This window comes from Hydra vulgaris, chromosome 08 (assembly GCF_038396675.1).
Source record: "Hydra vulgaris chromosome 08, alternate assembly HydraT2T_AEP".
Lineage (NCBI taxonomy): Eukaryota > Metazoa > Cnidaria > Hydrozoa > Anthoathecata > Hydridae > Hydra > Hydra vulgaris.
The window spans coordinates 10,493,091-10,518,567 of record NC_088927.1 but is presented as its reverse complement, the minus strand read 5'-3'; the positions used below and the strand labels follow the sequence as shown (position 1 = coordinate 10,518,567).

At 27.5% G+C, this 25,477-nt stretch overlaps 1 protein-coding gene across 1 annotated transcript; it reads left to right on the top strand.

Moving 5' to 3' along the window:
- On the top strand, window positions 1–25,477 carry LOC136083606 (uncharacterized). Its single transcript, XM_065803064.1, has 2 exons — window positions 1–395; window positions 24,783–25,477. Exons 1-2 carry the CDS (start codon window positions 337–339, stop codon window positions 25,159–25,161), a joined length of 438 nt encoding a protein of 145 aa, XP_065659136.1. The 5' UTR covers window positions 1–336; the 3' UTR covers window positions 25,162–25,477.

Sequence of the window (25,477 nt, the reverse complement as noted above, 5' to 3'; positions counted from 1 at the left end):
ACATTATATGTGGATACAGTTGGGCTCAGCGATCCTCATCAGTCAGACCGTCAAATTGGGACAGATCTAAAGAAGTTTATAAAATCATTAATAGGTGGCGTCCACTGCATTATTGTTGTCTTAAAATACGGTCGCATAAATCGTGAAGAACGAATAAATTTGGAAATAATTAAGAAACTGTTTGATAAAAGTTGGATAAACAATTGCATTGTTGTTGCAACATTCTACGATGGAGAAGTTAACTCTGTCACTCAGATAATTGATGAAAATGCTCATCAAAAAGCAGTTATTGGATGGACTCATAATGATGCAGAAACATCGGCATTTATTGAAGAAATGAAAGGAAACGTAGTTTTTACTGATAATTCATTGGGAAGGTACGAGGAAGCTAACAGGTATTGTATGAATTTTCATAAATCATACAAACAGTTCAAATAAACTTGTACAATTCTAATCAACAAACTTTAGATAAAAATATAAAAAAAAAATGACGTAAAAAATTGCAATAGCTAATTATTTCTATGTAATATTATATAAACTCTTTGATAAAAATACCTTTAGAAAACAGTAACCTATATGCCTATATATATTATTGCTTTAATTTATTCTAGCAGAAAGCAACCCGAAATACGGGTTATGGGCGGTCTGTTATTTAATCTAAAGTGGCTGTTTTCCACAATTTAAAGTTGCGAAACCTTAACTAATACCCCTTAGAAAAACGCCGTCAAATTAAAAAATTAAACCATCTGTAAAATTAAAATAAAAGGACGCGGAGGTAAAATAGTTTACCAATTATTTAACGTTATTTGACTGATTTACAACTGACATAGGTCATACCAGTGTAAAGCAGAACCATTTTCCTCAACATTACCAAGTTTAACACAATACATTTTTAGTTACTGACACAAAATAATAACATTTCATCATGCTTTAAATTGACGTAAAAGTAAAGCTAAATTATTTTGTTATATTTTTTATATCATGAACTTTAATTGTTAAGATTGATATAAAGTGTACGCAAATTATACATGAGTTATTAATGTTTTGGTATCCCCTTGATTCATGTTTGAAAAAGGAAATTGTCTTTAAAACGTTAAATGCACACAACTAAAAATATTTATTATAAATAACAAGACAATTGAGTACAAAAACGTTTCAAACAAAAACAAATTTAATTTAAAATCAAACATGTGTATAACAAATTTAAAAAAATGTAAACGTTGAACTTTTATATTGCATTAATGCGTTATATGACAAACCTAAAATAAAAATTGTAACAGATAAGTAGACATAAAAGAAAAAAAAACAAAAAAAAAAAACTGAAAAACAATTTACCTGCTTTTCGGTAACCTGTTGTCATACACTTAAACTGCTGTCATGATGCAGCTTGTTGGTGTTGTTTTATGACGCTATTTCATGTTGGCTTTTAGTAAACTTGAGTTTAATTTAAAAGACATTACAGTAGATTTAAAATATTTTAATTAAAAAGCAAAATAACAAATGCTTCAAGGAGCAAAACTAAAATCAATAAAGATAGAAAATCAAATTGAGATATAAATAATTTACATTTATATAGCTAAACATGTTGTCTCGACTTATAGTAATTTTTAAAAGCAGTGTTTTCAATAAATTAAACTACCAGTTAATCATTTTTACCAATAGAATGTAGCAGCATGTTATGATGATTGGGTAATGAATCAATTTAACTATATTTAAGTTTAATTGATGAAAAACAAATAAAGTTTGAATTAAAAAAGACAAAATAAACCAAATATACAACAATATATTATTAAAAAAAATTACAAAGTTAAAAAAAATAAAAATAAAAATCACCGAAGAAAAAGCGGCAACCAAAAAGTTATAAATATCTTCACTGAAAGAAAACATTTACAAACTTTTGGTTGCTGTTTTTTCTTCGGTGTCTCAACACCCCTGAATGGCGAGCCCTTTATTTGAAGGATGACTCATGATTAATTTGTTCATTTATTGAAATATTGGCACAGTCGTGACCCTTTTATATGTATTTGTACAAATATTTAACAGCCTTTACAGACAAGCAAGCTTCAAGAATAATGTGAGCTTGATATTTCTTTGATAACCATGGATTGTAACACCTAGCGGTTATCTACATTGTTGCCTTTAATTAGTGTCCGCACTTTGTCGAATAAAATTCCGGTTTACAAGAAATTTTGAGAAATTTTCGATAAAAACTGAAAAATTCAGAAACGATAATTTATTATTTCTCGTTTCCGAGTTTTTTCGTATCGTCGGAATGAATAAAACCGGAATGAATATTTATAAATTTATGTTCGAGTATTTTCAAAAAAATTTATTGTTTACAATAATTTTCATTTTTGACGACTATATTGTTAAAATACATTTTACTTTTTTTTACCTTTAAATTTTACAATAAATTTTTTATTGTTCTTTATCTATTTTTATGATTTATTTTTATTTTATTTTAATAAACAACTTTAGTAAAATTCACTTCTTACTTTTTTTGTCGTAAAAATTAAAATTTGGTGTAATCTTTGTTTAATAATTTCTAGACGATTATTAATTCTAATTTAATTTTGTATAATCAGACAGTGCAGAAACTTCCGGAATGGCGGACGCTTTTTTATAACGAATTTTAAAAATGAATTTAAAAAAATTAAGAAAGATAAACAAATAAGAATAAAATAAGAAAAATAAATGATAAAATAAGAAAAATAAAAATAAAGAAAAGAAAAAAAAGATTTAAAAAAGCAAAAACTAAAAAAAAATTAAAAACCAAATCAAGCAAATTAAAAAAAGAAAAAGATTAGAAAAGAAAAAGACAAAAAAACAAAGTTAAAGGAAAAAGAACATTCGAAAATTGAAAGTAATTAAAAAAGAATTTTAAAAATATATAAAAACTGCTCCATATATTATGAAAGGGAAAAGAATATTTTTTAAGTTTTATTTATTTTGAAAGACTATTAGTGTTTGCTTGATATGATTTACTTTTTATTTTATTATTGTCATTTATTGAGAAAACTCTATATTTTTCGTGACTAAATGTTTGTGTGTAAGTGGGTGACACGTTTTTATTTGTCAGTATTATTGAAAAATTTTTGTTTGTTTATTTATTGTTATTTTTTAATTAAAATATTTATACTATTTTTATTTATATGATTACTGATATCAAGATTATTATATTAATTAAAACATTGTTAGATTTTTTTTGCAGTAATTGTTTAAGTTACATGGTAGGCTGTTACGTTTTGTCAGTACATAACTGTTTGTAACTTTCCTGTCTGTGCATTATATCCAATTGTTGTTCTAAAGTTGATATTGATTTATTATCATATAATTTTCTTATTATTCTTATAATTTATCATCATTATTATTATCATTGTTATTTGTATCATTAATGCTATTTCATGGTATTTACTTAAGATTGATTTTTAAGTATTTGTAAATGACCTCGATTGTAAGATCTTATATCGAAAAAAAATATATATTGATATTGATAATAATTTCTATTCAGTTAATAATTTTTAATTTTAATTGAATTTTATTAAAATTAAAATATTTTTAAGTTTGTTGTATATAAAGGATGAAGAAAATTTTCTTCAGTCTATTTTTGTTTTGATAAAGACAAGAAGCCAAAAATTTGAAGAAAATATTAAATAAAAAAAACTTTTTATTGTTCGTTGAAATTTTTGTGATAAAGTTTAAAAAATTATTAGTGAACTCAAATCCAAATGCAAAAATCAATTAATGCTTTCTCGAATTTGTTTTTGACAAGGAAACTGTTCCTAAATTAGACTACCCCTTGCTGTATGTAGAAAGTGCGGAAAAAAGTTGAAAATGCAGCAATCTTCAACCTCCAGTGCCAGGTACCACCTTAAGTCAAAGCACCCACAAGACTTTGCAAAGTTGACCAAACTGATGGCTGAACGGGAGGAAAAACGGGCTGAGGACCTCAAAGAAATCCATGAGTCAACTGTTGGCCTTGACGAGGCTCAAGACAAGTTAGCCCACTATACCCTTTCTCAGAATGAAAAAACGAAAGCCATGGGGTCTCAGAAAACTCTTGCAGAATATGGCCTTGGAAAGTACTCCTTTCAACACAAGAAACAGTTGGAGGCTGACATGGAAATTATGAAGTTCATTGCCAGAACAGGTAAAAAATTTGTAAATTTTATTTTAAACAAAAGTACAATTTAAATTGCGATAGCTCGAAATAAAAATTATCAGTAATTATTAAAGAGGTATATACTTTTTTAACAAGCGCAATTAAAAATCCTTTTTAATGAGAACATAATAAGTCATATATTTTTAAAAAGTTCAAAAAGCATTTCATATTCATTTCAAATTAATCTAAAATGTTTTAATAACTTGGATAGCATAAATTTAAAAAATGCCTTAGGTTTTGTAATATGGTTAGTATTTTTCTTTTTTAAGGAATGGCCTTTGAAGTTGCAAGTAACCCAGCCTTAAGAGACTTTGTCAAGTACTTCAATCTCAGGATGTCAATCAAGGACCCAACCACTTTTAAGAAGTACAAGTTGCCACTTTTGTATTCAGCTGTCATGGGTGTAATTAAGTCTGAATTGGAAATGTATCTTTAAGATTGCGAAGGTGTGGCACTGACTACTGCCTGTTGGACCTCCAAAGATGTAGATCCATTTATTTCACTTACCCTTCACTACATTAGCAAGGAATTTAGTTTGAAAAAGTTTATTTTGAAACTTGACAACTTTACTGGCCACCATACATCCTGCATGATTGCCAAGGTAATTATTTTTTATTTTGTATCCATAAATTTTTTATGCCTTCAAGAAGAAGAAAAAAGAAAAAAACATTTTTGGAAAATTATTTTGTCATTATCGGAATACTTTTTACGAACACCTACTTTTGAAACAGGTTTATATTCTAATAGAAATATTGAACGTAAATAAATAATAGCCAATAATTTTATTAAAGTATTTTTTACTTTAGTTTCAATTTTTTTTCCGGATGTTATTCCATCAAATAATGACTTTAAATTGATGCAAGGATTACTCCCAGCTCTTAAGTTATTGAAACTCCTTAGTAATAATTTCTCAACAGACAGTGAACCTGTCATACACATTGTCATGATCACCATTTACAAAATGACAAAGTACTTTAGTCATTCAATGCTGAGCCAGAAACGCACTTTGTTGCTGCAGTTGTTAGAAGATTTTGCAAAGAACTGGTGGAACAGATCAATCAACAGTCAAGATTTAATGACATGGGAAAGCACACCACTGCCAACATCATGGGAAACTTGTTCCACCCTCACTACCGCGGTCTTCTTCTGAAAGAGTACAAGCTGTATGAGGAGGTTGTGAGCAAATTGGTGAATGGATCTCCTTCTACCCAAGCTTTTTATAAGCAAAGACAGGAATCTACTAATTTGAGTGACTTTGATATTGTGGTGAATGACAATGAATTTATGGAGGAAAATGGAAGCATTGTGGCGAAATCAAAAACCACACAATATTAGGTAAATGTATTTTACAATTAAATATACCCCAGATCGGAAAAAATTTGAGCGATAAAGTTATGTCATTTTTTCTGATAAAATAGGTACATTGGATTTAAAAAAATTGTTTATTGCATGAAGTAAAAAGTTTTACTATTTTTTAAGATATATGAAAATAAACTTTTTTCTGATATAATATAACCAGAGAAAAAACCATTTTTTAGATATGGAGTTTAAAACAAATTCAGTTTTAAAGTAAATATTTTCTTTCAGCCAACAAAAGCCATCTCTGCAGAGAGAGTTTGATGCTTATCAAGCAATGCCTCAAGCACCAGACAGACAAAAGGTGGACCCGTTACAATGGTGGAAAGCAAACAAAGAACATCTGACTCTACTGGCAAAAGTGGCTTTGTGTCCCAGCAGCTTCAACCAGTAGTAAAAGGCTCTTTTCACAGAATGGAAACATCATCAGTGCAAAAAGGCAAGACTTAAATCCTTCCACCTATAAGAAATTAACCATCATCAAGGTCAACTATGAGTTGGTGGTTAAAAAAATTAACAATCTTGAATGATGAAGAGAGAGAAGAGGCCGGCGCAATAATAGAAGAGGAAATCTAAAGAGAAGAAGAAGGATAGCCCCAAACCACCCGAAGCATCATCAAGCCCAAAACCTCTAAAGAGAAAAAAAATATCAGAGCAAGGTTCACAACAGAAAAAAGGAGGAGTGTCCATTAGACAAGAGAATTTGTTCCAAACCAAGTCAAAAGCCAGAGAAGGTCAAAGCTCAAATGCGGAGATCCTCTAAGTGATATAAAAGATTAAAAAAGTGATGAAAAAGTTGAATTTTAGGTTCACTGATTAATTATTACAATAATTAAAGTTTTTTTTATCACAAAATTTTTTTTATTTCTGTAAAAAGCTGTGGAACTAAAAACTAACAATTATAACTGTTAAATAATGTCTTAGACTTTTTATATCCTATAAGCTAGTTACTTCAAAAATGTTGTGGATTAAAGTAAAAATAATTTGACAAAAGATGATAACTTACAATTTTTTGACAAAGTATGATTGCCGAAACATTACGAACATTCTCAAAAAATTCAATAAATTTCTGACTTTCGAGATTACAGCGGGAAGGTTGAAGGTTGAAGGGAGATTACAGCAATGTCTATCTTGCCCTTCAAATAAAGACATTTTTACAACCAACACTGAATGACCTTCCAGAGCTGCTCAACGAATTTCTTCATCTTCCACTTCAGCCGTGTTTTTAAATGCAAGAGCAAATGGGTTCTCTTCACTAATAGTACTCTGCAATAGAAACATTAAATCATTTAAGCAAAGATCATTACCACGTTGTTGCATTCTAAAATTTACTGCTGCAAGTGGATCATAGATGTATAATTGACAATATGTCGGCGGAACATCTTGATTTGGTCTTAAATTACTTATACGATGAAAAACTTGACCACATGTTTCAAAACAGGCCATTATTCATGGGTTTAACTACGTTAGCTTCAAATAAAGCAAAAGAAAAACAGGCATTATAATTTCTAATATATTTTAAAAAATTCAGTTTGGCATTTCTTTCTGCATAGTTTTCTTTAAATAAATCTTCTAAATCTAGTGGAAATCTAGTTTGTTGCAACCTTCATCGAAGGTTGCAACACAACTACCTTTCCATTATGGCAACATAAAAAACGTGTTTCTTTAGGAAATTTCTTTGCACCATAATGCTGACAAATATAATTCATTTTTCCTAAATAATTATTGTCTGGAATAGTATTACTTCTTGCAATACAATGCATTCTTTCGTATCTAGCAGCATTTCTAGCATTTTGTCGACAATTAATTTCTACTCGCCTAAGCCTATTTCTTTTATTTCTGCGACGATTATTTTAAATTCGCCTAACCAAGCTCGCCTCATTTGAGTTTGAATTATTTGCTGCTTGCGGAGCAGCATTTCTAGCGTTTTGTCGATTATTAATTTCATCTCGCCTAAGCCTATCTTTTTCGTTTCTGCGATGATTAACTTGTCTATTAACAATTCCATTTTCTAAACTAACATATGCTTTTTACCTAATATCGTCCATTTAAACCTCATTTTTAATTGAAAGCAGTAACAAAAAATCTTAAACGAATCCTGATGATTGCGATCTTTCCTATATAACCTTTTTTCTACTCTAAATAGCACTCGCAAATAATTTTTATATATAACAGACTGTCATTTAAATTAAACTATACAATAATCTTATGACTTTAAAAAAAAAATATATATATATATATATATATATATATATATATATATATATATATATATATATATATATATATATATCAGTTAGAAGATGTTTAAAAAGAATTAGATTAGCAAATAATAATAAAAAAATTATTAAAAACCTGCAAATCTAATAATAAACATACTGCTAACAAAGCAAAGTTAAAAAAAATGTCGTAAACCCTTTTTTGCAAACTTAAACATTATTTCTTTAAAAAATTATTAGTTAACGTTTTTAAAAAATTCACAAAACTTTGCAATATTTTGTTCTTCTATTACCACATAAACACAGTGGGCCTGAGCATGCTCAAAAAAAATTTTTGTGCCCAATTTTTTTACATAGTAGGTCTGAAAGGTGTTACTTTTCTCAACTCAAATCTGTTAAGATTAAAATGTTTGAACGGGGGTTTTTGAAAAAAAAGTATTTTCCTTTTTTTAAGAATTTCTCAGTAAAATGCACAAAAAATAACATGAATTGCTACCTATACTGTCTTTAATATTTCATAAATGTTTAGATATAATAGAAGAATTTAAATATCTATAATAAAAAACATTAATTTATAATTAAAGCTAGTAATTCTATAACAGTATTGTTCATATATTGATAATAAATGAAAAATCTCAAAATATGAAATGTCATTAGTGAATATTTGTGCATAATATTACAGAAATATAACAATGTTTTGTACATTACATCAAGTCTGCAGAGCTATCGACCATTTAAAAAAAACTATACATCTTATTTATGTTTTTATTAAGTTTATTCATTTAAAAAACTTCGATATCCACAACACAAAATAGACTTATTGAGTATTTATTAAAAATAATTTACATAAATAACTCTAATATATACTTTAAAAGTGCGCAATATTGTATGCTGCAACAGCATTCTTTAATGTTTTGGAATAATTTTGATAATACTGCCCGATTTTTCTTTGGTTCCAAAATTGCTTGAAATCCTGGTGTACTGCTTCCAACGCCTGCTCCGTCCAATAACCAAGGCCTAAATATTTTTTTATATAATATAATTTAAAGATTTTTTAAATTTGTTTTAATATAAAATAAAGTTTTCGCAAAAATATAGTCCATATTTAACTAAATATTCAATATTATCTAATAGATATTCCCTGTAAAAAAACACTTACCAAATGTGCCCCCTTTAAGGTCAATAAACTCTACAATATGTTGCTCAACAATATGAACTTTAACTATTACACTGGCTCCTAAGTTTCTGTAGTCATCTGAGAATTTTTTGATGTCATTTTTGTAAGTTTTACACAATGTTTTCCCAAAACATCCTTCTATAACCTTTTTGAAAGATATTAGCGCCTTTATATATTTGGCCCCATGAATACCAAGACCATGTGTACAAAAAAATCTATTTACAATATCAACTTTTTTTAAAAATATATTCGAAGCATTTCCTTCAAGTCTGTGTTGTCCTTGATACAATACTCTGCCAAGATTAATGGACTTAAGATAGGCTGACATGAAGTTAAAACCATCTTCTTTGTTCTTAAACATATTTTTTTCAATTTCGGAAAAAATTTTGTCAACAATACCAAGTAGAATATGTAGTCCAGGAATGTTTATTATCTCAACAATTTTTTTCTCAGGATCTCCTGTAACAAGAGGAAGATGAATGCTATTTTGAAATTTTTTGGCCTGACTAAGTTTAGAACCATTTTCTAACCATTTTTGGTGCCATTGATGCAAAGAACTGATTGTGTTTGCCTTAGCTTTAGGCAACAAAGGTATCTCAGTTTCGCAGAATGGACACGGGTGTTTAGAAGATGCACATTGCTTTCCAACCATTTGTAGTTGAACTTTAATATCTTCTGACAATGAGTAGTCTAAAGATCCTATATTAAGCTTTTCAAAAAGCATTCTTAAGTTTACATAACTTTCATCCATGTGAGGTACAATTGCTAGAATAAGGGTTTTGAAAAACACTGGAATCTTTAAATTCTTTTTTTTCATAGCCTTCTGAATATTTTATTCTCTTTTGAGGAGTTTCCTGATCTCTTTCATCAGGCTTGTATGTTATAGAGGCAGTACACTTTAAAAAGCCTTGTCCACCATCTATTCCCACTTAAATATCAATCTCATTTGGTAGTAGTTTCCTGTGGTTCATTACCATAGATATCAGTTTCTCTACATCATTGCAAATTACCCCAGGAACCTCTTGTTCAATAAACTATAAAATTATTGTTTGATTAAATCAATAAAATTAATAATCAATGTATAACCATTCATAAAACATTAGACTACCTCATGTGAATTTCCAACTTTATCTTTTGTGAAAACATTTAAAAGTTCAGAACTGAATAAAGGAACTAGTAATGAGTTTTCTGTAACTCTTGCAGCTCTGTAGTTGCTTGCAACAGAATTTCTATCTCCGGTCTTGTACCTAAGAAACTTAGCAATCTCTAACATTTTGTAGTCGCTAAAAATAATTTTTGAGTTATTTGATTTGCTATAACTTTAAATATAATTTATAGGTTTATAAATCATAAAATAAAAACTATATATTAAATTCTTGCCTAACATGAATTTTATTTTGCAGGATTTTCAATTTTTCTAAACCAAAGTGTGGCTTCTTAATTTCAGTATTGCTAAAATAAACCAGACATTTATTCCGGCCATAAGTTTTTAGCTTGATTTTATTGTCACTTTTACCAGCCATATGTTTTAGAGTAGAGGATACAACTCTTTCTAAAAAAAATTTTACAAAGTATATAACAATATTTTAGTTTTCTATTAAAATAAATTAAAAATTGTTTTCTTTTTAATTAATATATATAATAAAAATAATAAAATTATAATTAATATTATTATGAAATTATTACACTTTTAGTTTTAGGTAAAGCAGCCTGTAATAAATAGGACAAATTTTTCTTTCTCTGTGTTTTATTGCATGGATGACGCAAACCTTTTCCTGTTTCTTTAAAGCAGAACATACAGATCGGCCTGACTTTCTGGTGGTCTCTTTCCAAATTTATTTCTAGTTCTTTATTAACTTGCATGAAACTTGGCACTAAGTGAGTCTTATTTTCTTTACTATTAATAGTTTCGCGACCTTTTTTACATATAAAGCATTGGCATCTGGCTCCTCTCATAACTCTTGTGTTCAAGCCTAAAGATAAATCTTTTTAACTACTATACTGTGTTTTACTAGGTTTCAGTAATGTATAAGTTATCTGAGAATAAATACATTAATTTTTTAAACTTTTATATTACTTACTATCGTATTATGGTAGAAAACTAAATGGTTTGTATCTGGGATCTTTTTCCTCTAGTCCAATGAGTTTTCTTCTGCATGAAGGGCATAATTTTTTAGGCAGATTATTATTTCCAAAATTATATTTTTTCCAGCAAAGATTTTTATGATACTTTCATAATCTATACTCATTTTACAATACTCTCTTGGTTTGATAAGCCTAAATTGTGGGCTTCCTTTCTTTCCTTTAGAAAGACACAAAAGACACACTAGTTTTATGAAATCATTGTGTTCTTTTGGTTTCATTTTTTAAAATATTATTTTGTTTGTTTTCTATTAAAAAGTAATAAATAAGTTTAAAAATAATGACATAAGACTAGATGAAAGTTTACTTGGTTTGTTAGATTACATAACTTTATATAAATGTTGGTATAGACAGTATGATGTATAGAACAGTTATAGTAATATATGTATTAACTATTTTTAATGATATCATAATAATACTCTTACTGCAATGTATAGTACCAATAAAATACTATATATATGTTGTATAAAGTATATAAAGTAAGCATTCCTTGTATTTGAAATGAATGTTTACTTTTATATAAGGTATATAAATTTGTTTTTTTTGTTGTTGTTGTTTTTTTTAAAAAAAAAATCATAAAAAGGAAAATACCTTTTTTTTCAAAAACCCCCGTTCAAACATTTTAATTTTAACAGATTTCAGTTGAGAAAAGTAACACCTTTCAGACCTACTATGTGAAAAAATTGGGTACAAAAATTTTATTTTGAGCATGCTCAGGCCCACTGTGTAAATACATCATCTGATAAATCTATAATAAAAAATGTAACAAATAAGTTAATGAGAAAAACATTACAAACAAAAAATGAAAGTCAATGCACCTTATAGAGAAAAGCTATTGTGATTTACCAGAGTAGTAGATGTTAAATATTTTTATTTCATGTTAGCTTTTACAAAATAATTTATGCTTGAACATCATGATTCCAAAATATTTATAGAAAAATCATGTAGTAAATAGCGCTAAAGACAAAAAATCAAATGAGATGAAACAAATTGCATATATGGTAAAATAATTTGTATTGGCCTTTAGTGAATAATTAAAAGCAGTGGTTTTTAATAAAATTACCTATTTATCATTTTTAACAATTGACACCAACATGAAAATAAGCCAAATGTCCATCAACTCAAAAAACAAAAAAAAAACATCACAGCAACAACACACATCACAAGTTTCATTTTTAACAATTGACATCAACATGAAGATAAGCCAAATGTCCACCAACTCAAGAGATAAAAAAACATCATCAGCAACACTACACACCATGAGTTAATATAACATGTATATAATATAACTTAAGTAAGATAACATTCATATATATACTAGAATATAAGTAACAACATTAAGCAAAATGTTTTTAAAATACATTGTTATGTAGTTTTAGAATAATTAATAATAAAGGCTTGAAAATAGACCTAAAGCAGTAACAGTTTGACACTAAACACTATGGTGTAACTCTCTGTTATAAGTACATCACTTGGCTAGCAAAGTTGACAAATCTTCCTCCACACGTTTACCAAGTCACATCACTTTGAAAACACGGAAACAACATAATATAAATCTATGTACCAACTATAAACACAATAAATGTGTTTAAATATGTACATAAGGTTAAATATATACCTTATATACATATTCAAACACATTTTTAAAACAATTATAAAACACATATTAACATATACACAAACAATAAAAAAACACTTTACATCATTATAAAAACACATTGATAAAACAACTATAAAGCACTTGTTACCACATACACATACATATCAAAAACATATTGATGCGTACTCTCATAATCTTCTTTCAAATGACTCGTCATATTTTTATTGTCAAAGTTGTTTATCTAAAAGTATGGCCTTCAGCTCGATTTCCAACTTGGAGCTTAAGTCAACATTATTATGCAAGAATATACCTACTAGTTCATTAAACTCTTTTGAGACTCCAAGTAATCATAAAAAGATCTTTAAAGATCTAAATAAATTTCCCAGTTCTGTTAATTGGAAATACTATGACGTTATTGATCTCAATAAAACTATGCTTCCTAATTCAGAACTATATATTCATCTTAACATCGCTCCTCTACCATTCCACATTGACGAACTCTGTAGTCTTATCAGCTCTCTTAATAATTTTCCCTTAGCAATAGGAATTACAGAATCTAATTTATATATAAAAGATACAAATATAACTGATATATAAATAAACGGGTTTAATATTGAGCATTGTCCTACTGAGGCTAAGAAAGGTAACGAAAAAAGTAACGAAAAAAAAAGATCTTTCTAATGGGTGATTTTAATATGGATATATTAAGTCACAATGAATCTAACCCTGTTTCTACATATCTTGATTCTTTAACTTCTTACTTACTAAGCCCTTCTATAATTTTACCATCATGCATAACTGCTACATCTAAAACGCTGATTGATAACATATTTACAAACTTTCATTCAACTGATCCACACTCAGGTAACCTTACGATTTCAATGTCAGATCACATGGCACAATTTATTTGCATTCCTGGCATACCCAACCACCCCAAAAAAGTAAAAACTTACAGACGATGCTTCAAAAAATTTAATAATAGTTTATTTATTGAAGATATTTCTGATGTCAACTGGGAGCTCTCCATTAAAAAAGATGATGATGTTAATAAGTCTTTATTTTAAAATTATTTTATGAAATCTTGGACCGACATGTTCCTTACAAAATTCTAACCAACCAACAAATTAAACTAAAATCAAAACCATGTATAACGTATGGAAGACTTAAATATATCTCAGTTAAAAACACACTTTATAAAAAGTTTACAAATCCAAAAATTATTTATAAGAAAAATGAATTATTTACAAAATTTAAATTTTATAGAAACAAAATTTCCAATTTATTAAAACTTAGCAAAAAAACATACTTTATTACGTCTTTTAATTATAATCTGAATAATGTTAAAACACCTGGAAGGAAATAAAAGAAATCATTAATATTAGTCCTCCTACACACAATACATCTTTTAAACTTAAATTGAACGAAAACCTTATTACTGATCACACTGCCGTATCTAATATATTTAACAATTTTTTTAGCACTATACACAGCAAACTACTTAGCAAAGCCATACCCCTAAAACGCGTATTTAGTGACTTTCTTAACATTCCAAATGCTAAATTGTTTTTTATTAATCCTGTAACTGAAAATGAAATATCTGGTCTCTTTAAAAACACGCTCAAAACTAAAAAAAGTCTTGGTTCTAATAGCGTACCTACATTCCTCCTTAAATTAGTCCCACACGTTATTTCAAAGCCTCTCTGTACTGTTATAAAAAACTCATTTAAAAGTGGTATTTTCCCAGATATTTTTAAAATTGCCAAAGTTATTCCAATATTTAAAAAAGGCTCTTCACTAGATTTCACAAATTATTGACCCATCTCCTTGCTTTCTAATATCGGTAAACTATTTAAGAAATCAATGCTTATTAGGCTCTATGCTTTTCTTGAAACATTTAAGTTTTTTTACACTCACCAGTATGGATTTCGTGCCAATCACTCCACAACTGATGCTCTCATTGAAATGACTGAACTGATTAGAAAAGCAATCGATGATAAATATTTTGCATGCGGTGTATTTGTCGACTTACAGAAAGCGTTTGATACAGTAGATCATTCAGTTTTGTTAAAAAAATTAGAATATTATGGGATCAGAGGCGTACCCCTTAAATGGTTTACTTCATACTTAAACAATAAAAGACAATTTGTTACTATTAATGACTCGAAATCTGCTTTTGTAAAATGTTCCAATGGTGCTCCACAGGGTTCAGTATAGGGACCACTGCTTTTCCTTCTTTATATTAATGATCTTCATGCATCCATTAAGTTTGCTACTGTTTACCACTTTGCTGATGACACTAATTTAATGCTAATTAATAAATCCTTGAAAAATATTAACAAACGCATTAGCCATGATCTTGCCAATCTAGTTCAGTGGCTTTGTTCCAACAAAGTTTTTCTAAACTCTAATAAAACTAAACTTATTATCTTTAAATCAATTAAAACAAAAATCTATAAACACACGAACTTTAGATTAAGTGGCAAAAAAATTGAACCTGTTAACTCGATTAAATATCTTGGTATAAAAATTGATTCAAATCTTTCCTTATTATTCCATTGTGAAGACTTAGCAATGTAACTAAGTAGATCTAATGGTATGTTGGCCAAAGTTCGCCATTATGTTAATCTTGAAACACTTTTGAACATATGCCATGCTTTTTTCGTCTCACATCTAATGTAAGCATGCTAAGTATGGGGCAGTCCCATCAACAAGCTCTTATTAAGTTATCCCACCTCCAAAACAAGGCTTTAAAAATTATTTATTTTCAGAATATTAAATTTAATTCTAATGTGCTCTATCTAACTTCTAAAGTATTAAAACTATGTGACTACATTCAAATTTCAAACTGCCAATTTGTCTGGAACCACCAACACAATAACCTACATTTAACTTTCATCGATTTCTTTTCCAAAAGTGCCAACACTCGTTATCACTTTCGTTCCGATGGTAATTTAAACCTGCCTGTCTCTAAGCACTGCTCTCATAAATACGGGCATAAACCTATAAAATATCAAAGCATTAAAACTTGGAACAACCTTCCTCATGAACTAAAAAGCTCTCAATTCATTCTCAACCTTTAAAACTAGATTATTCTACTTTTTATTAAAAAAATATAGTTAATGTTTATAATTTCTATAATCAATTTTTGTTCTCTTTAGTATTTTTTTTTTTTTTTTCTAAAATCTATTATATATTTTGTTGTTATGACTATTGCTTATAGTTATTTTGATAAATATTTACATTGCTATTATCAACTACTTTTAACTATTTCTACTAATATTAATATTGTTATTATTATTATTATTATTATTGTTATTATTACTATTATTATTGTTATTATTATTGTTATTATTAGTAGCAGTGTTATTAACACCGTTATTTTTATGTTATAAAGTTATTATTAACACCTTTATTTTTATGTTTTAAAGTTTATTATAACATAATATTATATGTTATGAAAAATAGCATTATATTTATTTGAATTGGATATTATTAACGTTATCAGGTGTTTACTTTATATTACTAAATTTACTATTTGTAAACACCCTTGAATGTAAAATCTTATTTCCGAAATAAATTATTTATTGATTTAAAAAAAAAGCATATATGCAAACAATAAACGTGTGCAAACAAAAATTTTAAAAATGACTCGGGAAAAGTTAAAAAGATTCAAAATAAACAAAATATATATTTTCAAACAATACTTTTTACCTTCTCTTTTTTTTCATAAGAACTGTAATCCTCATAAGAAAAATTAACCTTTACATGCAATAACAGGTGACATGCCATGTCGGTGTTGGCACTAACACAATTTTAATTTATTTTTCTAAATTTTCTAAAAAAGAACAAAAATAGTTAATAGCATCACAGAAATTTCAAGGTAGTAATAATCATTTTTTGGAAATAGCATTAGATTAACTTTAAATAACATCCATAACCCTATATTCCTTTTCAAAAACAAAATTTTAAAAAAAAGACTGCTAAAAGAAAAACTAAAACAAACAAAATAAGAACGATTTAAAAAATTTAAATCCTTTCTACTTTATCTAATAAAAATATATATACAACTATTTTATATACTTACTTCAATTATAATATGATCTTAACGATGATTATTTATCTTAGTTTGATTCGTTATGAAATATATCTAAACTAATAATAAAATTCCAAAAGAAATAAAGTTTTAACTCGCTTCAGAGATCTTTCTCGAATGACCGGTGCATTTTAAAAACGCGCGCTTTCAAAGCCTAGTAACTAACGAAACTACGTTAAACATTAAACGTTTTTGTAGCAATTATATTAAGATAAGAGAAAATTGAAATGAAGCGAGAAAAAGCGAGCTTTATTTGATTAGATTTTATAACGGAGGAACCATTTTAGTCTCACTGAAACAAAAAATCTGTCTCATTGAAACAAAAAAATTTAATATGTAAATCAAGCGCTTTTCTTGATAATAAATCGCGCAAAATGCTTTACTTAAGTCTAGTTCATAGTCAGCTCTGCTACGCTAATATTATATGGGCCAACACACATAATATTATTTTTCTAAAATTAAAAAGCTTACAAAACTACGCATGCAAAGCAATGAATTAGGTAAAGAGATTAGAAAATTCTTTTCCTGTGCTGATATAAATGCATGTGTTAGATCAATCAAAATTTAACTTATTTCAAAAAAATATATTTAATAACAGATATAAGAACAACTTGCTGCCAAATGTATTTTCTAAGATGCATACAGAAGCTTTTTCTCATAAAAACCAATTATAGCTCAAATACGAATCACAGCTATTGCTTGAGCTAAAACTGTAGTTGTTAATTTTCCGATAAGAAATTAATATCAAAGTTTTAGACAACTTGATTAAACCTTAACTTTTGCATACTTGTTTTACTATAAGTTTGTTACTGTCTTGAAAAAAGTTTTTTTAGCAAGGATCTTTTTTGCCGGATAAACGTTAAGCAGATATTTTAAATACAGAAATATATATATATATATATATATATATATATATATATATATATATATATATATATATATAAATAAATAAATTAAAATAAAGTGCTATTTTGCGGCGGACAAAACAAGTGCTACTTTTTTGGTTTGTTTCATTTTCTTAAGTCTGGTCCTTGTCAACGTCACGGAAGTTTTTTAATAAATAAAGGAAGTATCGAGAAGTTTCCAGAAGCATACAGAAGCTTCCAGAAGTTTCCAGAAGAAGCATCTGGAAGCATCCAGTAGCATCCAGAAATATCCAGAAACATTCAGAAGCATTCAGACGCATTCAAACGCATCCAGAAGCTTCTAGAAGCATTGAAAAGAAGCATCTAGAAACTTGTAAAACAGGTTCACACAGGTTTTTTTTTACTATATAAGAGACATTTAAATCGATATGTAATTCAGTCAATGTATGAAATTCAATCAGTCAGTATTTTCAAGACAGTTTATCGAATTGAGTTTTATCAAAGTGTTTTATCAAAGAACATCAATACTAGAAGTGAAATACAACAAGTGTTTTATTACATCAATACAGTCCACATCCAACCAAGACGTTGTGTTCCACAGAGCATTATTGTATCATCACAAGGTAATTGTAACACGGTAAGCTTTGAGAAGCGTGATTATTTGTTTTTATTATTTTTATGACTTCAAGTGCAAAAATGGCTCCCGACAATCTTGGATTGGAACTAAGAAAAAAAATTATTAGCGATTGCGTAAGTGGAGTGTCACAAAAAAGTATTTGTGATAAATATCGCGTGAAAAATTGACCGTATCAAGACTATGTTCGAAATATAGTTCTACGGGAAGGTTGGCAGCAGATAACAAAGGTGGAAGACCGCGTTCCATTACTTCTAGAGAGGATTCTATGATCGTCAGACCCATTAAAAAGGATCCCTGGATATCATCAGTTGAGATAAAAAGCAATTAAAGCTGCCTGTATCGGACGGAACAATCAGACGACGTGCTGTTGAAGCCGGATTGTTTTCTCGACGCCCTGCAAAAGAAACCGCTGATTTCACAACAAAACCAGAAGAAAAGACTCCTGTTTGTTACATCTCATATTAACTGGAATGTGCAAAAGTGGCAAACTGCCCTGTTCAGTGACGAATCGAAGTTCAACATCATTGGGAGCAATGGCATTTGCCGTGTACGTCGACCGGCCGAAAAACACCTCGATTTACGTTACTGCCATAAGACCGTGAAGCATGGTGGAGGCAATGTAATGGGCTAGGGGTGTTTTTCTGCTAACGGTCTAAGTCCAATACGACGAAACGATGGAGTAATGGACTGTTTCATGAATAAAAATATCCTGAAATATGTAATGCTACCTCATGCTGAATGGATTATGCCAATAAAATGGGTTTTTCAGCAAGACAACGATCTGAAACACACTGGAAAAGTAGTCAAGCAGTGGTTGTAAGACAACCACCTATCGGTGATGGAATGGCCGCCTCAATCTCCGGATCTCAACCCTATCAAGAACCTGTGTGAGATCGTCAACCGCAGAATTAATCGTAGAGGTGTCCGTAATAAGGATCAACTGCTTGAACAAATCCAAAAGGCCTGGGCAGCGATTCCACAAAGTTTTATTGATCACCCGGTCGATTCTATGCCTCGAAGATGCAAGGCTGTGATTGACAACAAAAAATTTGCCACAAAATTTTGATAGTGATATACAGGTTGGTCAACATTTTGTCGAGTTGCACTTGTTTTGTCCAGAAGGAAATCAACTTTTTTTAATACTTTTGATTAATTTTTAAATTTTTGGTGTACAAATAATAAACTTTGTGGAGAATAAAACTTGAAGAACTTTGTCTCTAAACAGGTACATAGTTATTTCTCTAAACTGAAAAAATGCAGCACTTTTAGACAAAGAAACGTACTTAGCATTATTTGATTGTACTCGTTTTGTCCGATAATATATATATATATATATATATATATATATATATATATATATATATATATATATATATATATATATATATATATATATATATTTATATATATATATATACATATATATATATATCTATATATATATATATATATATATATATATATATATATATATATATATATATATATATATATATATATATATATATATATACATATATATGTATACATAGATATATATATTCCTACATTTAGAATATCAATTATTAACTGCACATGTTTAGAAGAACATATCTGCAAGGAATATGTTCTGCCCGACATGTGCAATTCCTTTTTTCAATTCATTGGCATGCAAATATTGTTTACCTTCTACATAAACACGCATTGCTAAGATGCCCCATACGTTTTTGATTGGATTTAAGTGAGGTGAGAGCGCTGACCATTCTAATAATTGGTTTTTCTAGCTGGTAAACCATGAGATATTTAGCTTTGCTCTATGAATCGAAGCATTATCTTGCTGGAAAATAAAGTTGGTGCAACCAAATTTTTGCGAAATACAATTCAAATGACCACTTAACAACTTTCTATATTCTTCGGCATTTACTTTAGAATATAAAAGCCATTCGATGTTTTTCCCAAAATCAAAACGCAGCCCAAATTAAATCCTTTGGTACCTGGTCCGTTAAAGATAATGTGCTGGTGCGCTTCAGTTTGTGCTGGAGGTGTGCGTATTCTTGCATATCTGAAAACGCCTTACTTGTTAATTTCTCGAATCACCGTCCATCTTGAGCATTTCAATATCAAATCAGCGCCTATTTATCTCGCGGATATTTTATGATTACCAGCAGCATGCACAATTCGTTACTAATTGGGAGCTGTGAATATTGGTTTTCTACCAGTTCGGTTTTTCGTGCAAAATTGTGTTGGGTCATTTAAGAAACTATTATTCTAAGGTCGTGAAAGTCTCAGTTTGCAAGCATTTGCCCTGCTTGATAAACGCTACGATCTGTAGGAAAATGTAATTTTTCATGGCATTTCTCAGAATGTATTTTACAATTTTAAAATGTAATGAATTTAATTTGAAAACAGGACTTTATTACTATTTTTTGTTGGCTTTTGATGCAATTTAGATAGCGAGGTTATAATTGTTCACCACGGTTGTACACGGTTTTATAATTTGAGTTAATTAAGTTTTGATTAAATAGATAAATTATTTTGTTTATTACAAAAATTGATCAACAAATGGAACTTAATTAACAAACTTTGAAAAATAGTTTTAAGGTATCTATAAAAGTGAAGTTATATTTCTTCACCCCACTATTTGTAAATATGTATATATATATATATATATATATATATATATATACATATATATATATATATATATATATATATATATATATATATATATATATATATATATACATATATATATATATATATATATATATATATATATATATATATATATATATATATATATATCTATATATATCTATATATATTTATATATATATATATATATATATATATATATCTATATATATACATATATATATTTATATATATATATATATATATATATATATATATATACATATATATATATATATATATATATATATTATATATATATATATATATATATCTATATATATCTATATATATTTATATATATATATATATATATATATGTATATATATATATATATATATCTATATATATACATATATATATATTTATATATATATATATATATATATATATATATATATATATATATATATATATATATATATATATATATATATATATATTGCCAATATGTACATATATATATATATATATATACATTGCCAATATATATAGGCAAATCAACGTAAAAGAGAGAAAAAAAAGTTCAAGGCGACATATAATAACTTCATTCATTTTATTTTAGAATTATTTAAGAATTCTTTTATCAAAAACATTTATTAAAAATTTTTATTTATTATACTATAACATATTTTTAAAGTGTATTATTCTAAAACATACTTTAAAAGTGAGAATCTTCCGACGTTTATATCGTACACCCATATCAATGGCGCCACAAGTTAAAAATAATGGATATTAAGTTATGAATGTCATTTGATTCGATGTTATGTGTTGTACATGATGACAAAATACCACAAGCCTAAAACGAATGTTTACAAAATGACAGATACAAATGGCACTCTTAGTCAGAAAAAATATCAAAATCTTAAAACATCAACCCTGTTTTTCTCAGTTTGATACTTTTTAATTTGAAGCACCTTTGATCTGAGTGTACGATATATAGTCATGCTGTGAAGCGTCGAAAAAAGTTTCAGCCCCGTTCTTTTAAATATCGCTTACTTCTAAGTTTGCTTAAAAGGCGAAATTGAATACTTTAAGTAATGTTTTTTATAAAAACGAACTCTAACTAGGTCTAAACAAAAAGCTTATTAATGAAACAAGACGTTGCCACCGTCACAAAAAAACATCGAAACACTTTTTCCATGCCTCCTATAAAACTTTTTAAAACGATAACTATGCTTAGAGTAAAGATACTCATACATATTTTATTATCGTTTCAAAAGCAAACCATTAAAGTGCTTTAGATCACCATTTCAACATGTTTTTAAGTACGTTGACACCTTCATTGTATATTTGTTTTTCCATAACGGCTTCTTGACAAAAAAAATTAAAGCTTAGGCGCAAGCGATTTAATTCACATATGGTTGGATAAAGTTTTACAAAGTTTATTTGTTTAGATTTGCAAAAGGTATTCTATACAACCTTATATATATATATATATATATATATATATATATATATATATATATATATATATATATATATATATATATTTATATATATATATATATATATATATACATATATATATACATATATATATATATATATATATATATATTTATATATATATATATATTTATATATATATATATATATATTTATATATATATATCTATATATATATATATATATATATATATATATATATATATATATATATATATATATATTTATTTATATATATATATATATATATATATATATATATAATATATATATATATATATATATATATATACATATATTTATATATATATATATATGCATATATATATGTATATATATATATATATATATATATATATATATATATATATATATATATATATATATATATATATATATATTCATTTATATGTATAAATCAAATAAGAAAACTCAGACTGTAAATAAAAAGAATGCCTACACAGTTTGCAAACGTCTAACAAAATCTGAGCTGTGACAATTGTAATGAAAAGGTACCACGAAAAGTGTACCGTGTTTATTTTCAAATAATAATATTGGAAAGTTAAGGGGGCGACAATGCCTCCACTTCCCCTTTATATTGAGATCCAAATAAAATAATTTTCGTTTTGATTTAGTTTTAAATCTAATCTAGTCTTCTTTTTGTTGGTAATATCTGGAAATATTTTCTAGAGATAAGGTTGTATTTTTTTCCTTTAAGGAAGTTTTAAATTACCTTTTCGAATGACTATCAGAAAGTTGTTTACAGAAAAGTTTTTTTAGTACTTATTGGTAATTTCATTAAACTAAGATTAAAAACTTTTGGAAAAAAGATCTAATTTTTTTTAACAAAAAAAAAACAAAACACGTGGTGAAACTTGAATTTATTCATATTTAAAGCACTCAGCACATATAAAAGTGGTTTGCTAAAAACATTTCTTTTAATTTCAAACTCAATTCCGCATTTTTTTTGCAGAGTTTCTTTAGTTTGTAAATATAATCTTTTTAGAGAAGTTATATTTAGAAAAATTTTAGCTTTAAGCATCCTTACAATATATTATAAGAGTTTAGTTTCAATGCTATCAATCTATGAATCTGTGAATATCAAAGCAGTCTTTCATCCAGTTTTACTCTTTTAACACAGTTTTTTTTTTTTTATAAAGTTGGTATTAACTATAGAAATTGGTAAACTAAGAAAAGGATTTTTTAGTTTACTTACCTTATGGAAAAATAATACCTTATGAAAATACTATATTCTCTTTATTTTGAAATAATTGTTTACCATTTATATGATTTTGAAAGCTAATTGTTTTCCGACATAATAATAGCGGCTAGTCTCATCGGCTAGTCAATTTTGGAGGGTGGCCGATGGACCATTAAAAATGCATATATAGGTCCACTGATAATTGGCTATAAAATGTATGCAGACAAAATATGACATACTTAGCATGACAAAACTCCAAATAAAAAAAAACATTGAATACATGAAATTGTTTGTTTGTATGGTTTTTCACTAAAAAGAAACATGTTGGCGCTCTGCTACAACATTTCATGTTTCAGCTTCATATAAAGAATAACCTTAATGAGATAATAAAAGAATCTATAATCTGCTTAATACAGTTAATATATCGAACCAGATAAAGACATTTGATATATTCATATATTGCCCAAAATTTGGTTTAAAAGTCTTTTCATTAAACTAAAGCATGTAAAAATTTTGTGATAGCATCATTTCTTTATTTCTTTTTACTCGAATTACTTTTAACAGATTGATGTAGAAAAGTGAAAACTACTTAGATTTTTTGAGCTCTGAATCCATTAACACAATCATGCATGTAAAAATCAATAAGTTTTAACCAATTTCTTCATTTTGTTTTAACAAACACGACCTTGTTTTTTACGGATTATTTTTATTTTTATTTTTTTTTTGCTATTTACCTCCTCAAGGCCGAGAAACCCACTGCAAACGAGGAGGCTACGTAATAATGGTTATAACCCTCTCCCAACTCAATAACTCAGAAACACGAACCTTGGTGAACAAGGTTGCTGCGCGCAGAAACAACTTGAGCGCCGTACTACTAGTGACGAGGAAGGGATCGAACTCCGAACCTCTCGCTTATAAAGCAAGCGTTTTACCACTAAACCATTACTGCATCAATTTATAATAAATGATTCATTTTAATTTAAAATTTTAAAAAACCGTTTTAAAAAATCGATCATTCTAATTCAAAATTTTGAAAAACCATTATAAAAACTCAATCACTTTAAATCAAAATTTATAAAAAAGCAATCATTATATTAATTATTTTATGAAAAATTATTGTATATACATATAATAATAAATTATTTTTTTGATTCCTTCAAGGTTATATTATTTTGAATTTATTATATATGTTTTTATTTTATTTAGAAATCTAAGACAACAGTGTTTAGACACACTCAAGTCGTTTATTGCGAGTTGCACAGATCTAGTTCCTCCAACACAAATACGATGGTTTGACATTATTCTTCGTTTACTTGAAAAATGGTTTTCATCATACCGAAATACAGCTGCAAATGATCGAATGAAAAAAATAATGAAGAATCTTGCAAAAGATTGTGAAAAAGAACAGTTAAAAACAAACAAATGCCTTCTGTGTTCGAAAGATGTGCTTCATAACGACATTGCTCAAACCATATGTAACCACATTTTTCATTATAATTGCATTTCATTAGCAATTAGAAAGCCTGGTGGACCATGTCCCGTTTGTTGCTACCCTGTTTTTAAAGTCTACTCAACTTTTGGTTGATTTTCATAATAACCCGCGGATATGAATAACTCATAAACGCACAATTCCATTAACAAATAAATAATTTCTATTTTAAATTGAACCCACCAATGTTAATCTGGATAATAGTACGAGGAGCTCATAAACTTTGTATTGTAATCTTTTTTATTACCACAACAAAAATGCTCAACTTTAATTAGCAAAACAAGTTAACACCATGATAAGCACTCTATCGTAAAAATTGGAACTTTTGGATCCCTTTTTACAATATTATGCATTTCTTATTACAATATTACGATTTACGTCATTATTTTATTTTTAATACAATAACTATAAT

What these genes read in the sequence shown, in the direction of transcription:
- LOC136083606 (XM_065803064.1), top strand. Translation starts at nt 337, where the DNA reads ATGAAAGGAAACGTAGTTTTTACTGATAATTCATTGGGAAGGTACGAG. An exon ending in AGGTACGAGGAAGCTAACAG is followed by an intron (nt 396 to 24,782) that starts GTATTGTATGAA and finishes TATTTTATTTAG; the next exon opens with AAATCTAAGACAACAGTGTT.